An 18,525-nucleotide genomic window follows, 5' to 3' on the forward strand; every position below is an offset into this window, starting at 1 on the left:
GACTTCTCACAAGTGGGGACCTGGAGGGAGAAGTACAGACTTCGGCCTGCCCTCTGGTTGTAGGTTCGAGAAAGCGGTCAGCTCGCGCCCAGAGCCCACTCGGCTGTGTTCAAGTACACATTTGGCTCGCTAATCTCTGGCGAGATTCTGAGGTTACAAATCGAAGGCGGCTCAGTCCCTGTGTTCTCAGGTTCCAAATCTAGCACGGGAGGCAGGCACGCACCGGCCACCACGTGCCCGCCACTCGCCCAGCAAGCCGCAGGGGCTCTGCAAACTGTACCTCACTGAATCTGATACGCCTGCATTTTCACGTTTTAACGTCTGTGAAATCAAGAATGCTCTCCCAACCGGCAGCAAGTGATCTTCTTTAGTGGTACATAAAATAACGGTATAATGGCATCTTGTATTTAATGAAATACCGTATACCTCATTCAGTCTCTGCTATGGTCCTATGAGGTACGAATTATTATTGCTCCTAAGGTACAAATGAGGAAAGTGAGGGTAGAGACGGGCTAAGTAACCCAGACGGTGCGAACACGCTACCGAGCGGGTGAGGACGGGGTGGGGTGGCTCTATAGCCGGGACCTCAACCACAGCGTGACCCTGCCTGTGAACAGATCTGTACAGCACAGCACCACATGCGACCTCACAGGGGCCGCTCAAGGTGAAGGGGGCCTAATTCTGGCAGGAGGGGGTTAAGGGGAAAGGGCTTCGGCCCAGAGCTCATACACTGTCTGACCGTCAGGAACGCATGCTGCAGTGGGGGCTCCCGGCAAACAGAAAGGAACCGAGCGTGAGACGGCAGAATGTGTGCTCCAACTACGAATGGCTCATCACGTCTGGGCCCGTCCGGGTCGGGGAGCGAGAGCCGTGACCCAGAGCGGGCAGGAAGGCAGGGCAAAGGCACCGAGGCGCTGCCAAGCGGCCCAGCTGCAGAGAGCCAACGCGGAATCCGAGGCAGAAGGGAGCCACGGTCGGGCAGACAGTTAAAAAGGCCGTTGTGGCAGGAGAGCACAGGCCAGAGCAGAGGGCAGGCCGCCAGCGGGCAGACTAATGTGAGCGTCCAGGTCCAAGGCTGCGGAGCAGGATGGACTTGGGGCATCAGGAGGGAAGGGACAGCAGTTAACGAGCGCTCATGACATGGCAGGTGCCGTTTTAAATGCGTCACAAGTGTGTCGCCCCCAGAACAAGCCAAGAGGAAACCAAAGCACCAAGAGTTCCTAGTGACGGCCACGCGTGGAGGTGACGAGGAAGCAGCAGGGATCCTGGATCGGCCTGGGCTGCTCAGCCGGAAGACGACGCCAGAGAGAGCGTCAGCGAGGAAGCAGGGGGCCGAGGCCCACGAGGTGCTCCGTGCTAACGAGGGCTGGGTGCGGAAACGCACAGGGCAGGGGAAGGGCCAGCACCCTTCTCTGGCCGGGGGGTGGAGGGGGGCCACCTGCAGACAGTCAGCTCACGCCTCCTCCCCATAGGGCTCGTTCCCCTCCTCCTCCCCCTCTTACTACTTCTAAACACCTCACCCTGCATCCTTACGGATCATCTGCCAAGAATTATCTTTATCTCCATCTCAGAACTTTTATTTACTAAAATTTATTTATTTTTAGAGAGAGAGAGACAGAGAAAGAGCAGGGGAGGAGCAGAGAGAGAATCCCAAGCAGGCTTCATGCTGCCAGTGCAGAGCTGGAACCCATGGCTCGAACCCATAAACAGTGAGATCATGACCTGAACCAAAATCAAGAGTCAGACACTTAACTGATTGAGCCACCCAGGCACCCCTCAGAACTTCTAAACTTTTTTTTTTTGATATTTATTTAGTTTTGAGAGACAGAGAGAGACAGAGCGTGAGTGGGGAAGGGGCAGAGACAGAGGGAGACACAGAATCCAAAGCAGGCTCCAGGCTCTGAGCTGTCAGCACAGAGCCCGATGCAGAGCTCGAACTCATGAACTATGAGATCATGACTTGAGCTGAAGTTGGACGCTTAAGTGACTGAGCCACCCAGGCGCCCAAAACTGAGAATTTTAAAAATATTTAATTCAAGAACAACGATACACCTATTACATGCCAATATAAACATTTTTGTGACAAATATATTTTCTAAAACCAAAACAAAATTAACGAGAAGAGTGGCAATGTGTTACGCTTGTGCAAGTCTCTGTAACCCCTGACTTAACAGACAACGGCTGAATCCGCAAGGGCTCTACTGCGGTATCACACAGCAGGCTGGAGAAAGCCCCATCCTGCACCCGTGAGAGAACGAAAACGAAAAAGGCAAATCACGTCTAAATGTCGTCACAGAAACCATCCTGACCTTCCCACTCCTAGAAGGGTCTCAAGGACTCCTGGGGTCTCTGGACCGCACTCTGCAAACTCCTCATCGAGAGGGGGGCAGACAATGGCAGTCCAGAGGGACAAAGAGCAGACCAGCCAGATCAGCCCCCAGAACGGAAAAGAAGTGGGGACGCAGGAGAATCTCTGCGCCGTGTTAGCAGACACAAAAATTAGATCAAATAACAAATTCTGCTGGTGCCAGTTTCGTTTCGTTGTTTGGTGGGGAAGGAGGGGTGCGATATATCAAAATCATGATCTCATTCCCCTCAATTCTGATATAACCTCCCTTTATCCGTAAAAAACACTGCTATAGAAAATATTATTGCTGGGGCGCCTGGGTGGCGCAGTCGGTTGAGCGTCCGACTTCAGCCAGGTCACGATCTCGCGCTCCGTGAGTTCGAGCCCCGCGTCAGGCTCTGGGCTGATGGCTCAGAGCCTGGAGCCTGTTTCCGATTCTGTGTCTCCCTCTCTCTGCCCCTCCCCCGTTCATGCTCTGTCTCTCTCTGTCCCAAAAATAATAAACGTTGAAAAAAAAAAATTAAAAAAAAAAAAAAAAAAAGAAAATATTATTGCTAATAAAAGTATGTTCTATTGGTATTGGGGGTAGGAAAAATTACTTACAGAAGCCATCAGAGGAAGCCCAGGTAAACTAAGAAACTCACCCAAGAATTAGAATTACAAGTGTTAGCTTCCCAATAGTGTTCAAACGAAGATTAAATTATTTTACTTTTATACACACAGGTTGACAATGAAGGAAAACAACCCTGAAATAAAATGGGTGGGACACTGATCACTGCCCATAGAAAATCCACACACATACAGCGGGGGAAGAGCGGGGTTTAGTAGCTGGGTGCGTGGGCTCTGGCACCGAACAGATTTGGTTTCAAACTCAGAGCCTGCTGAGGACCAGGGTATAGACCTGGGGGAGGTATGTAGCTCTGGGAAGCTGAGCTTACAGTCTGAGAGCACAGGGCAGTTGTGAGGACCAAATGCGAATTCACTTCCGCACTTAATGTGTATCTGACATAGAATTTGGATTTAATAAATGTTAGCTATTCATGGTAACTTAGCTATTATCAGTTTATTAGCAATTAAAGTTCTGTTGTCCTTTGGGGATTTTACCCTATTCACTTCTTAACTTTTATTCTTCCCTTTCATTGGATTTTATTTGCAATCCTTTAAAGTTTGTTTTCTATCCATTTTAAAGCTCTGGTGTTTAAGAAAAAAGCTCTGCATAGTAATCTAAATAACAGCTCTCTAATCACTGGGGTTTAAAAATCTTTTTTTATGTTTATTTATTTTTGAAGGAGGGAGAGACAGAGCATTAGAGGGGGCGTGGACAGAGAGGGAGACACAGAAGACAAAGCAGGTTCCAGGCTCCAAGCTGTGGGCACAGAGCCCGACACGGGGCTCGAACTCACAGAGTGCGAGATCATGACCCGAGCTGAAATCAAGAGTCAGACGCTTAACCGACTGAGCCACCCAGGTGCCCCCTTCATGAAATTTACACAAAAGCTCAATTTTCACTGTACAAAATAGATGCCCATCATTTCTATTACCCTCTATCTTTCCATAATTGCTCTAAAATGAATTATTTAATAAGCTAGCAACAAGTAGGAGGAGGTCAGCACTTTTTTCCCTACACAAATTAATTATTCAGAAGTATTTTAAAATCTATTTCTTGTCACATTAAAACAGCATTTTAAAATCTGTATTTATTATGTACTTTATAAAGCCATTCACAATACAAAGGCTCAATGGTGGTTGCTATCCTTCCAAAAAACAACTAGGATTTTTGTGCTGTCTGCTAAACAGGTGAACGATTTTTGTTTCTCCAAGTAAACACACACACACACACACACACACACACACACACACACACACACACACAACCTTGAGCAGAATTTCGGTCAATAAACAATCTAACAACATCCAGGAATTTCACAGATCTCCACGCGTGACAGTTACTGGTTTTGTGACTGTGTTCTAGTGAATTGGCCTTCTGGAACCTCCGTTTCATGGTCTGTACATAAATTACACCCTCCCAACCCCTGTTGGGTGGTTAAATGGGATGTTTGTAAAAAGCACTCCGCAAGGTCACTGGCACCTGAAGCCGCTCCATCATTCAAATGCCAAAGTCAGAGTCCAAAGGCTCGATTGCGTCACACTGCTTCTGACACCGTGAAGACAATGCTCACACATGTCAACACATGTATGGTAGAAACGCACCACAGGCGGTTCATCAGTTAGCAAGCCCTGATTTTCCAAAACCACTTCCCCATTTCTTACCTAAAAGTGAAAAAACAAACAAACAACCCAGTCTCTAAAGCTTTTATCCTCACAAAACTTCAACAAGGACCACCTATTTTATGTAAGTTGCATGTGTTATGACGCATAACTGAATGAGTTTGTTCACCATTCTAATACATGGTTATGTGAGCTTTTTAATGTTTCTTTCAACATTCTGGCAAGGATTAAGATCTTAATGTAAAAGTAAAATTAGTTTTTATATTGGGAGGGGGACAAAACACAAGAGACTCCTAAATATGGAGAACAAACTGAGGGTTACAGGAGGGAGTGTGGGAGGGGGGAGGGGGCTAAATGGGTATGGGACACTCAGGAATCTACTGAAATCATTGTTGCACTATATGCAATTTGGATGTAAATTTTAAAAAATTAAAAATAAAATAAAAAAATAATTAAAAAAAAGTAACATTAGTCTCCAGAAGTACCCAAAACCAGAAGATGAGTCCTTACACTTTGCCAATGAAAAGCACTCTTATTTTTAATTATTATAATTTTCTAGTTATTTTTAATAATGCAAGAATTAGTTTTTTAAAAAGAAGAATATATTCACCTAATTGGATAATATCTCCAAAACTTTTGTTTTTTAACTGATTAATTTGGAATAAGATATTAATCTGACATTTTAGACAGACCTGATGTGGCAGAACCTCATCGAACAAGCAATCTGTGCACATTTCTCTTTATTCTAACACATTCAGATGAATAGCACCACCCAAAGTAACACCTTTATTTACTAAGGGAGGTGTATTTGTCTCATTAGCATCCCTACATTGATGTAATCCCCCTACTTTATATAAAAACCCTACGTAAGCCTAGGAAAAAAAAAAAGCTTCCCTTACTTGCTCAAGGATGACTGAACCATCTTAACAGAGAGATCCAGTTTACGATTAGAAATAAACTTGGACTTCAAATACCTCCAAAAGAGACTGTATTGGTGAAATGGTATGAAGGGATCTGAATCACAGCCTTTCCTTAGTGCAGGATTTTATGGAATGATGCTATGTCCTCAAGATTCTTCAGAAATCCGACAGAACCTGGACATCCGATTACCCATCACCAAGTAATAATTTTTCCTCCCTGTGAGAACTGAGCATACTTAAAATCCTTAGACCCTAAGCACAATATGCCACAAGGCCACTGCACCTTTGTAGATAAAGATACCTGCAACATTCTTCTACAGAAGAGTAACAAACACACAAAACTCACCCTTTGCTGGGGACCCTCTCCCTGTTGGCTCTCACTACTTTTCCTCAATCAACTTAGGGTATTTCTTTTCTAATGATGCATCCTCATGATCATAATGCTTAGAATTAAAAAGTTTGAGTCCCAGGTGCAATCAGACCCACCCACCTAGTTCTAATCCCAGATCCATCACTTACTAACCTCTGTTTCCCTGTGAAACAGATCTGACACAGTACCTCCAAAGGCTTAAGTGCCGGTGCATGTGCTTTGCACAGTGACTGACACACCATAATTACTGAAGCATTACCTATTATAAACAGAAGGTAACATAAAAAACCAATTTTGGGGCGCCTGGGTGGCTCCATCGGTTAAGCGTCCGACTTCGGCTCAGGTCATGATCTCGCGGTTTGTGAGTTCCAGCCCTGCATCCGGCTCTGTGCTGACAGCTCAGAGCCTGGAGCCTGCTTCGGATTCTCTGTCTCCCCGTCTCTCGGCCCCTCCCCTGATCATGCTCTGTCTCTCTCTGTCTCTGAATAATAAATAAATGTTAAAAAAAATTTTTTTAATAAAAAATAAAAAATAAATCAATTTTAGAATTACTCATGGTTTTACAACTGAAATTCAACTTCTAGCCCAGCAATACCAAAAGAGCCTGTATCTTTATCCCAAACCACTACAAGGCTTCCAAACATGGTCCACAGAGAGCATAAAAGAAAACATCTAAGAGTCCAGTTTCCTTCCTGCCACATGTTATTCCCTCTCATGGGAGGATAAGATTGTCCTCAGTGAAGTTAATATTTTCCCCAGAGTTCCTGCTGAGCCACGAACCACTGCTAATTAACTTCATGAGGACAAATTTTCAAGTGACTTGAGGTTTCTGCCTGCCAGATGCCATTTCCGAGATCATCATTCCTTCCTCATAGAGTCGGGGCAGTTCCTAACGACATTTTTATCCAGGAATCCATACTGCAGGAGTCTTGTTAGTACTGGCAGGTAACAGGTGGAAACAAACCTGGACGGCCTGCTCTTTGGGGTCCTCCTGGACTGAGATAATGGCCAGAGCAGCTGTAACTGCCTCTTCTTTCCCTAACCCCACCCCGACCCCCGGGGCTGCTGCTCTACAAGAGCCTAAGGGGCAGAAGAACACGGAGGAAGGGGGCAGGAACCAGGAAGAGAGCTGTAAGTCAAGCCGTGGAGCGCTTGAAAGAGTATAATCTTGTCTGGAAATACGAAACCAAAAGCAGATGAAAAAAATACTCAAAAGCAAGAGTCACAAAATACTTATTCAACAGAACAGAAAAGATAACCTCGCCTACCGAGAGCTCCTATCATCTATATGCTCAACAATGGGACCAAAAAATAAGTAAAAGATCCCCACCGAGTTCATTTTCTGGGAAGAAGACAGGATGGATTCCAGCGCACAGCACTCAGCGTGATGGCATTGAGCGCTTACAGCAAGCTCTGACATGGTATCAGGAGGAAAAATCCCCAGCAGAATATCTGTAACTAAGAATGACCTCCGAGAGCAGATCGCCCGGAATGTGAACGACTCTTCCTCCTGGCCGAACCCTGTATGCAAACAAAAGCTCACCTGGACACCCAGAGTACGAAGGAGGGAGGCATGTGCTCTTTAGCTGAGTCACTGGTTTAATCTCATTTAGACCCCAAAAAGTGAAGTGACTTGGCCAAGGTCCCAAACCAAAGAGTCTGAATTCAAACCCATACTCCAAACCAGTGCTCATCCGGTCAACCACTAAGGCCATCCGGTGCAAGAGTCCGAATTGGGTCTCTGCTCATGACCTAGCCTGCTGTTTGTCATCATCCATAAAGGAGGCAGCTGAGGAAAGTATTTGTCAATACGTCTCAAGTCTTAAAAATACACTTTCGCATAATTTCTACTTAGCACCAGATATCTGTACTGTTTCCAACTGTTTCATTCTACTGAACATGTAGTGAATGGGTGACGCACACACGGTCTGCGTTTGACTACTTTCCAAGCCAGCCGCTCCCTCCTTTATGCTTCCCCAGCCCTGAGTACATTCTTCTTTTCTAACACTCATCGCGATGCGATTGGGAGTGTGACAGTAAGCATCTCGCTGAGACAGAGCACGTCCTCGTGTGCAGCACTGGGTCCCAGCACAAGCAAACAAGTATCTGTTGTGCGACTGTCTTAACGTCTCCAACCCAAAGTGCATTTCACAGGGGAAGGACCCTATCTCCATTATCTGTAAGTTTCTGGAAACACCGAGGCAAACAAGATACGTTTGTTCAAATTGGTGGGGGAGGTGGGGCGATATATAACGGTAAATTTAAAACAACTTTCCTACACCTCTTACGATATAATCCCGTCCACAGCTTGGCAACCCATCAGACAGGTACAAGTTTACTGTATATATCTACACCTTTTACGTTTTTTTCTCTAGACCATTTGTTTTGTTGAAAATTACGTGCCAAGTTATAATGAAAATACTTCAGGTGAACTTCTCTCAGTTAACGGGCTTTTCTACTCTTCCTGTTGTAATCATCCCACATTTCTGCTCTTTGTATTTAAATAATGGCAGTCCCTTTGTGCTGTGTTCCAGAAGTCTGAGAATTTTCAGAACTCAAAATAAGTTTTCCCATAGAAAAGTTAGAAAACAAAAAACTAACACGAAAGGCGCTTAGGTTCCCACGCCTGTCCACAAAGGCTTATTTAGCACATCAGAATAGCACAGAGCCCAGCCACACAGTGCTGCCTTCTCCGGGAAAATGCCTCCCTAATTCCAGGCGGGTATGCCTGAAACACACTTCTACTGCCCTTCCTCTTCTAAGGCCTACACCCACTCCCCCATTCCCATCCATTGTGCTTCCCTCCTCCCATTCCGCACTCCCCTCCCACCCCGGGGACAGAGATGGAAGGGAAGTCCAGCACCTATGTCCAGGTTCAAGAATGAGATCCGGGACTTTGCTGCAGGTAGAACAGGAGACAGAGCTACTATGCTGGCAGCCCCGAGGTGGAGGTCAGGGCTCTACAGGAGGCAGAGGCTGCAGCCCAGCAACAAGGGCTCGAGGAGACTACTGGGAAAGAGCTTGCAGTCATGCAGAAGTCACGGTATCATTCATTCATTCATTCATTCATTCATTCAATAAATGCTTACTGAGAACATAGAACCTCCTAGGTGCTGCACTATATTCAGAAAACAAAACAGACACCATGTGCCTACTGTTTTGCCTCCCAAGGGACATTTGAAACTATCTGGGAACATTCATGGGTGTCCCAACTCGAGGGAGAAGGTGGGACCAGCACCTAGTGGGTGGGGGCCAGGGATGCTACTCAACAGCCTGCTGTGCTGTCCCCATGTCAGCGTTACCCAGCCTGAGGTGGCAGCAGGGTGGAGGCTGCCGGCTTTAAGCAATTTAGGACAGCTCCTCCTGAGAAAATTATCACAGTTTAGAAGGATTTTTAATGTAACAGAACTGAACTGTGATCTGATTCTATCAGAGTGAAATGAGCATCGATATGTACAAAGAGGGACACTTACTTGTGCATGTTCTCCACTCCTATGATGATCATGATACAGTAGGAAATTCCACTTTGTACGAGAAAATGTAAGGCGTACCTATAAAAATAAGAGCACTGTTAGAAGAGGGACACCCATCCGCAGACATCAAGCTGGAGCCATTTAGGCTACAAAGTGCTTCTGTTTAACACGAAACATCCCCAGATAAAGAATAAGGAGTCTCACTTCCACGGCCTAAAATTCTGTGAACACCTTAGAGGGAGTCCCACATCACAAGCCCCAGAAGAGCTGGGAAAATTAAACGAAACCCCATAAAGGCGCACTCAGTGCCCTGGCATGCCGCGTTTCCTAGCTACGTGAAAGCACTGTAGGGTTATGTGGCTCAAGGATTACAGCTTTTTCCATAACTCAAGGCACAATGACGAAAAGGTAATAAATCTGGATTTCAGAACAGTCCCGACAGAACATTAGTTATTTGTTTTCCCAAATACCTAAACTGCTTCTCCTAAAGCAACAAAAAGTACCAAATGGTAGTATTTACTACAAACCAGGTACCCCCAAATGTATTTATTCTGAAAACACGATGGCTCTAATCAAATAATCTTCTAATCCTTAACCTGCAGTCACCTATCCATAAAAAATTCTGGCTAACGTGACACAGAAGTCCCTAGTGTTCTAATGTAGAGATCCACCACTGAATGAGAAAACTAACTTATCCATTCATTTCACAACATTCAGGCAAAACATGATGAACATCTCGGTTGCAAACTCAACCCAAACCATCCCTGAGATCACACATATATGGGCACACACACAAACTTACAATTTCCTTTCCCCATCGATGGCATGAATAATTTATGAAAAAAATTTTCATACCCTTGTATACAACTTACAATATAAACAAGGATCTTAACCTGTGATTAAAATTACTTTTTAACCTAATCATTATGGAGTCACAGGCACCACCAATGTGGAAAAGTTACTTAAATTTTTGAATAAATTTTTCCATAGATATATTATGAGAAGTAGGCGCCACGGCAGGGCCACAGAAGAAACATATTTTATCCTCTATACAGAGTATGCCAGTCTGTCTGTCTCCGCTTCCATCGAACACACACACATACACACACACACGAAAATGACATCGGCCTGGAATACCACTCTAACTAGAAAGTCATAAGAAAGCAGAAAAACACGTATGAATATAAACTGAAACAGAAGAAAGCTTTAAAAACGTTAAAACACACACTTTTCTATTTCTAATTAATTATCCACCTCCTATTTGTGGCCAGCATTGACAATTCACTGACACATCTAATGTGGAAATGCTGAAGAGGTCTGCTAGATACATTAAGGGCTTTATTAACTGAGAGTAGAACTCAGTAAAGACATTCGTCTTGGGGTGCCTAGGTGGGTCGGTTGGTTGAGCGTCCGGCTCTTTCGGGTCAGGTTACGATCTCATGGTTCATGAGTTCAAGCCCCACATCGGGCTCTCTGCTGACGGTGCAGAGCCTTCTTGGGATTCTCTCTCTTCCTCTCTCTCTCGCTCTCTCAAAATAGATAAACTTTAAAAAAAAAAAAAAGACACTCATCTTAAAAAATTTTTTTGAGGACTCTTGGGGAAATATGTATTTTTTTTCCTTTTCTATGAGTAAATTTCCTTGGAGCATAGGGATAGATAACAACTTTAGAAGCTAAGGGTTTCATTTCTCAAACAGCGCCATGGTTCCTTATAGCACCTTCAGATGCCCCGTCCCCTGGCATCACTGTTCAGAAAATGTGCTTGGCGATCTTTTGGGGTGCAACATAATGCTCTGCCAGCCTCCTGTTGTACAAGCTTTTATTACTGTGACAGTTCAAGTTCATCCATATGAAGCAATCTGCAGTCGCCTCTGTTCCATCCACCTCCACGACAAGCATCAAGGTGCTTTTCCACTCGCGTATATAGCACTAGTGGACTTCACAAGCACCCACATGCGCTCACCCCACTTGCTCTCCTTAGTAAACTGAGAATAAATAGGGAGTGGCCACTGAGTATTTTTCAGGCTTAGGAGGTAATAATGAAAGGCGTTGACTGGGGAATCTGGCACACAATAAGCACTCAACTCTTAAGTATTATTAGTAAAGTAGAAATTCCAGATAGGAGGTATCTTAAAAGTCTATTATAATCCAACCCTCATCATTTTAGAGCTGAGGAAACTAAGTCCTAAAGTCACATACCTAGTTAATACCCTAACTGATGGTAAAACTCAAGTTGTTTCTTCCTGGGCAACTCACCCACTGGCTGACTCTTCAAGGGGCAGGGAGGGAGGGAACCCACACACTGGGCTTCATAGTCTCTCAAGCTGCCCGAGGGCTTGGAAAACAAAGGGATCCTTTATCTCAAAAGTTCAGTTTGTTTTTAGATCTCACATCTTACTCATTTTGAATTTCAAATCACACACAGGTATAAATTTTACTTCTAGCAAAAAAGGACACAAGTTGAAAAAAGGTTGAGAAACGCCTCTCCCGATTGTTCAACTGATCTGTACTGAGCATGTGTACTTTCTGACAGGCACCGTCCAGGGCACTAGGAATACAGACTCAATAGGACACAGCCTCTGTCCACGGAGAGCTTCCAGTATAGAGAGGAAGATGGGCAACTAACAGACGATGTGATAAATAACATACTGTGTGGTAAACACTAAAAAAGATATTAGAAAACCTAAAATTTCCATTCTGGACCACCAACTGCACGATAATGACAGATGATAACTATGATGACGGCCTTGACCCTGGGTGATTCTCCAGGTTCACAACGAGCTGGCTACTGGGCTAATAAGCTCCTCTCTGTAGTATTACACCTTTGGGGTCTCATAATAATCACGGATTCCCTTTCACAGATAAGGAAATGAAGCCAAAAGGGTTTGAGTAACATGTCCAAAGTAAAGGGCTCCCGGCAGAAACCAGGTGTGACTTCAAAGTCTAAGCTCTGTTGCACTACACTTCACGGTTATCAGAGAGGGTTAAATAAAGTGTAAGCAAATTCTCAACTTGCAGATGATGGTTTAAAAAAAAAAAGCTGTGGGGCGCCTGGGTGGGTCAGTTGGTTAAGCGTCCGACTTCAGCTCAGGTCACGATCTTGCGGTCCGTGAGTTCGAGCCCTGCGTCGGGCTCTGGGCTGATGGCTCAGAGCCTGGAGCCTGCTTCCGATTCTGTGTCTCCCTCTCTCTCTGCCCCTCCCCCGTTCATGCCCTGTCTCTCTCTGTCTCAAAAATAAATAAACGTTAAAAAAAAAAAAAAAAAGCTGAGAGAAAACAGAAGTAGGTACAATAGCCAATGATATTTACAAAGTACTAACGTATGTCTTCCGAAAGGGAAGCCGTCAAAATCAATAGCAGCCACGATTACCGTTGAGCCTAAAAACACAGGGTGTTGAACTGCAAAATGAAAGGACACTCGACTACTTCCCTCACATTCCAATTAGCATACAGTTATGTGAGCCGGGTGCAGAGACTACAAAAACTTCTCTTGGGGTGCCTGGGTGGCTCAGTCGGTGGAGCAGCCAACTCTCGATTTTGGCTCAGGTCATGATCTCATGGTTCTTGAGATCAAGCCCCACATCAGGCTCTGCACTGACAGCACGGAGCCTGCTTGGGATTCTCTCCCTCTCCCTCTCTCTCTGCCCCTGCCCTGCTCACTCTCTGTCTCTCCTGAAATAAATAAGCAAAATAAATAAGTAAATAAATAAATAAATAAATAAATAAATAAATAAATAAGTTAAAAGAATTTCTCTTCCCAAAGAAAGGAATATAAAACATTTTTTCCTGCGAGAAAAAAAAAGAAACAGAGAACTCTATTTTTAAAAATCCTGGTTATCACATGTAATCTGAAATACTAAAGAGTATAAATAAAGTCAGGCTCCTCATGGCCCAGTGTGTGAAGCATCTGAGAAGGCAAGAAAATACCTGCTCAGTCCAGACCTTGGACGAAAGAGAGCCTGCTTCCCTTGGTGGCGCTGTGTGTTGTAGGGCCCCAAAAGATGCTACTTACATTTCAATTTTCTACTCTGTTTACACTGACCACAACATGAATGGTGTCCTTGGACTTGGCCGCTCCGAACTACAAGCCTTCCCCAGCCCCTCTCTAAAATGTGTCACCCAAGTACTGAAGCATTGATGGGTGAAATATGTAGACTGGGATATAATTTTAATTCATCCAGAAAAATAAGTTGGGGAATAAATGAGAATGGAGGAATTTTCAAAAACCGCTGAAGCCGGGTGATGGGTATACAAGGGCTCATTATTCTCTGTGCGTCTGTACTTGAAAAGTTTCACAACAAAATTTTAAAATAAAATATACGGAAATACTACCCCCATGGCACGATTTAAGAGAAGTTTAAATTGAACCCCCTGAGAAACGAGGAAAACTTTGATGATATGTATTTGATGGCGTCGAGGAAGTGGAAAAGGCCACGGGGGGGAATTCAGAGACCGTCTCTATACCTCAAGACTCCACACAAGTGGCGGTGACTAGCAGAGGACTAGCCACATGGCCGTAAGGTAGAGACTGAACAAATGATGCCTGTCTGATCTGTTATTAGTTTCTAGGACACAACTGAATTGCCAGAGGCAAAAATCAGATCAAGAGATACCAGTATCTTCCAACCCTCACCAGCATCAGAATCCACATCCTAGCACAAAGGGCCACAGATTGCACGCCCCACAACAGAGACTACAGAGCACACAGTGAGTGGGTCCTGCCCTCTCAGGGAATTTCTATCTCCGACAAGCGTCGGCAGAAGAGAGAGCCCGAAAGCCTCCTCCATGAGCGTGTTAACCGTGCGGCAAACGCACAAGCAGCGCAAAGCTCTCGCTTAAGAAGGAAAATCCAGATGAGATCACCAAGAAGCCCTTCCGCAGAGAGTCTCTGCTGCCTCGCCAAGACTGTGTCTCTCCTCCTGATTTTTTCCGTCACACGACCAGTCACCTGTGACACACGGGAAGTATGGTGTTTCTGTACTTAAGGCTCTCAGGGAAGCCCCGACAGCTAAGAAGGGAGTGGACTGAAGGGAACCCACGCATCTGACAGGGCAGAAGTAAAAGCTTTCCATTATACAGAACTCCTCCCCGTCAGACACAAACAAAATAAATGTCTTTTTTACTAAGGGCAGAATCATCTAAAAAATGGTAACAGAGTTCTATCAGTGGGTTTTTCTGGACTCTTCAAAGCCACTTGCCCAGAAAGAAAAAACTATTTTAAATGGTTTGTTTGTCTTGGCCTAAAAGATGTGCAGAATAGGTGAAAAGAACGACTCGTGACAGAAAAATGTGTCTGTATGTCTTTTTCCTTCGTCTGTCCTATGTCATACATTATAAATAGCAAATTGCCCTCCGAGCCCAAACTGAAGACAGAGAGCCCATTCTCCACTCTCTGTTTTTTCTAGGAAACATACAAATATAAAACCTGACCTGCAACATATAAGAACAGAACCCCACATGATGTATCTCTGTGCACACTCAATTCACAACGCTCTCCCAAGTCTTCATTTAAAGACCATCAGAATAATGACTTACCATCCAAAGCAAAAAAGTGCAAGATAAAGGCCCAAAAGGGTAGCAACGACATGTCTTATAAAACAGCTAGTTTTGCTTGAATGGAGGTAAGTTCGAAACCAAACGGCTGCTAGCAAGGCGAAGAGCTGGCACACGACAAAGTTGACCTGCAAAGAAAAATTAAAATTTCGTATTAGCAACACGGACTTGAATTCTTCACTCGCCACCACGCTTAAAGTCTCAGACCCAGATCTTCTAGAGTTTACAAAAGAAACGAAACCAAAAGCAAGAACCGGGGCCTTCTTAGAGAGGACAGCCTCGAGGGCAAATGGGCCTGCGAGCACCTGCCTGTGCTCCAGGGCCAGGTGGCGTCCGGGGTGGAAAGGCCTGGGGTTGGGGGGCGGGGGCACCTGGAAGAATCTAGAAGATGTGGGTGTGCAGACACAGAAACAGCACAGGGTACACCCTGTGGTTTAAGGGAAAGAGAATCTGGTCTTCATGACACAGGCAAGTTTCTCCAAATATGCCCTGGGTCAAGAACTGGTCAAGGCTCCTGAAGGTCTGGTGGAGTGCATCTTCTTCCATGTGGAGCTCCACCACTGAGGAACACTGGGAACCAAGTGCCTCAGCTCTGGGGGACCTCAGAGACGGGTTCAGAAGGCGAATGGATGGATGGAAACAGAGAAAGGAGGCTTCAGAAAGCAACAAGAAAAACACGGACTCTCAAGTCCACCAGCATCAGATTTTTGCTTCGTAACTCGCAGTGACGCTGCTCTTGACAGTGGGAACAAAGTGCAGGTGGCAACATCATCCCGTAACACGCCTGCCCTGGCCAAACAGGGCAGAAAAGGCTAAGGAGAAGAATCTCTTACATTATTTAAAGACTCAAGGGGCGCCTGGGTGGCTCAGTCGGTTAAGCGGCCAGCTTCCGCTCAGGTCATGATAGGAGTTCACAAGTTCAAGCCCCACGTCGGGCTCTGTGCCGACAGCTCGGAGCCCGGAGCCTGCTTCGGATTCTGTGTCTCGCCCGCTCTCTGCCCCTCCCCCGCACACACTTTGCTTCTCTCTCAAAAAATAAACATAAAAAAATTTTTTAAAAAAAGACTCAAGAAAAAAATCTCCATTTTTTTCTTATGAAAGATATTCTCAGAGACTGTTGAGGAAAATAGGTCTTTAAAAATCCATCTGACATTAGGAACTTGCAAAAAAACACAAAACAACAACGAAATCACTGTTTGGGGCCCCTCAACCGGGAACAAATCACACTATCTACATGTAGATGCTGCTATAGATCCATAGAGATGTCTCGGCCTAAAGACACAGACAACTATGGCCTCTTTCTTGCATTACAAGGAGAAAAACAGTTGAACATTGTTGTACTTTGTCTAAGACCCCATTGTTCTTTGAAACAGTTAGACTCAATACAAGCAAATTGTCATTCCAACAGGTTCTAAGCACTTTTTCCCTCCTAAAAGGTTCTAACAATAATTTCTTAATTAAGCAAAAAGTAAATGCATCAGAAAAATGAATATTTTTGGAGGCGCCTGGGTGGCTCATTTGCTTAAGCATCCAACATCAACTCAGATCATGATCTCATGGTTCATGAGTTCAAGCCCCGCACTGGGATCACTGCTGTCAGCTCAAATCCTGCTTTGGATCCTCTGTCTCCCTCTTTTCTCTCTCAAAAATAAATAAATATTGGGGCACCTGGGTGGCCCAGTTGGTTAAGGTGATGAGTCCAACTTCGGCTCAGGTCATGATCTCGCGGTTTGTGAGTTCAAGCCCCGCGTCAGGCTCTGTGCTGACAGCTCAGAGCCTGGAGCCTATTTCGGATTCTGTGTCTCCTTCTCTCTCTGCCCCTCCCCTGCTCACCCTCTGTCTCTCTCACTCTCAAAAATAAATAAACCTTAAAAAATAAGTAAATAAGTAAACATTAAAAAAAAGACAAATATTTTTAATATAAAAAACTAGTCATGTCTGCAAAGCTTCTCACAGTTTAAAATTTTTCTTTCAAACATCCTTTAATTCAACAAAAATTTATAAAGCATCTACCATGGGCAAAGCATAGGAAAATCAAAAATGTGCAATTCCTAGTGCTAGGCCTGGATGAATTCAGAATCTAATGGGAAAAGCAAAACGGTACACAAGGAACTTCGCCTCGATGATTAAAAAATCTTTTTAAAGGTTATATAGAAAGTGCTTTAAGAACACCCCACCAAAGGAAGGAGAATGAAGGGAGCATGAAGGAGCATGAAGGCAGGTGACATGAGTTCCTAATCATAGCTGATATCCACAGCCACATGAGCCATTGATCCCTGTGTCCCTACTTCCTTCTCTCTCCCCTCCCTTTCTGTCTTCATTTGTGTCTAATATAAAACAAAGCATGATAAGTATCACAGAAGCATCCTAGAGCCACTGACATACAGAGTGTTGTATCTTTGTAAATATCCCTTTCAACATTGTCATCTTACAGATAAAGAAAATGAGATCCGGTCTCACTCCAGACACTGAATCAAAATCTATGGGGGTAAACCCAAAAGTTGATATAAAAAACAAAAAACAACCCACATGTCTTGATAATCCTCAAGGTGTAAGAACCAACAGTGTTGGAAAACAGGGAAAGGGCATGTTAAACAAATAAACACCCAAACAAACAAACAAACAAACAAACAAACAAACAAACAAAAACAATGTGAAGAAACCAGTGAGAAATGGAAGTGAACACAATGTGGAATCCTGGGAGAGGGGGGTCTAAAGGGAGAGGGGGGTTGGAAAGCGAGGGCTTTGCACATCATGCTGAGGCATTTACAGGTGAGCCCAAAAGTACTGGAAAAAAACACTGAAATTTTTTAAAATAAAAAAAGGGATGTGGTCCTGCAAAGGCAGGAACAGAATAAGGATAGGAGGCTACACATCCAGATGTCCAAATACCTGTCTTGAAAGGTCTTAAAGGTAAAACTTTCCCGAACTGAAACTGTATCTTAGTCATTCTTTCATGGGTGGGGAAAGGCTGGGGAGACCAGTGATTACTGGAAAGGGAGAGACAGCAAGAAAGAAGGAACAGAACTACAGTGTCTGAAGATCATCATGCACTGGGTACTTGAAACTGATTGTCTCATCTAATCCCCAGAACAAGGTGCCACTTCCCATTTTGCTCAGCCAACTCAACATCATTTATAATAACAGGTGGTAGGTACCCCACACTCAAATCCAAGTCTGACTAGTTCTAGGCTGTACAGTGGGCTGCCCCTCCACTTTCAGAGAAAGTCTGAAGGTTAAGCTTGATCGCCACAGGCGAGACTTTCAGACACGATGCTATCTGCAAAATACCGCCATCCTATTTAACAAAACATCTACAATGGGCCACTTCCCATAGCTAATAAACTCAATGAAAAAGATCTTATATGGAGTTCACACCCATTTGTTTTGACTTGTTACAAGTCAACCCTTTATACAAGCTTTCTTCTAGATGGAAAGAAAGACAAAAGATTTTATGTTCTTTTTTCGAAACTATTTTATTGAAATATACACACATGACCTGATGTGTCCTCAAAGAAACTGGCCCCAGTTATTTGGGAGTGGGGGAGGGGGGTGGGAGGGCAGGCAGGATACAGGAAGAGAGAAGTCAGTCAAGATGGATAACCTGAGCTAACTTAAGACTTACTGGTCACAT

At 44.4% G+C, this 18,525-nt stretch overlaps 1 protein-coding gene across 4 annotated transcripts in view; it reads right to left on the bottom strand.

The window, feature by feature from the left end:
* Positions 1–18,525, bottom strand: part of MBOAT2 (membrane bound glycerophospholipid O-acyltransferase 2) — a 128,477-nt gene that overhangs the window by 61,371 nt on the left and 48,581 nt on the right. For all 4 annotated transcript variants that reach the window (XM_086699972.1, XM_086699971.1, XM_086699969.1 and 1 more), the window contains exons 2-3: positions 14,874–15,019; positions 9,340–9,417 (exon numbers count right to left, since the gene is read on the bottom strand). In XM_086699972.1, coding sequence (XP_086556098.1) covers positions 9,340–9,371 — 32 coding nt within the window. In that variant the 5' untranslated portion in view covers positions 9,372–9,417; positions 14,874–15,019. The remainder of the gene's footprint in view (positions 1–9,339; positions 9,418–14,873; positions 15,020–18,525) is intronic.

The sequence above is a fragment of the Puma concolor genome, chromosome A3 (assembly GCF_028749965.1).
Source record: "Puma concolor isolate L17-30 chromosome A3, mPumCon1.1.hap2, whole genome shotgun sequence".
In the NCBI taxonomy this organism is placed as follows: Eukaryota; Metazoa; Chordata; class Mammalia; order Carnivora; family Felidae; genus Puma; species Puma concolor.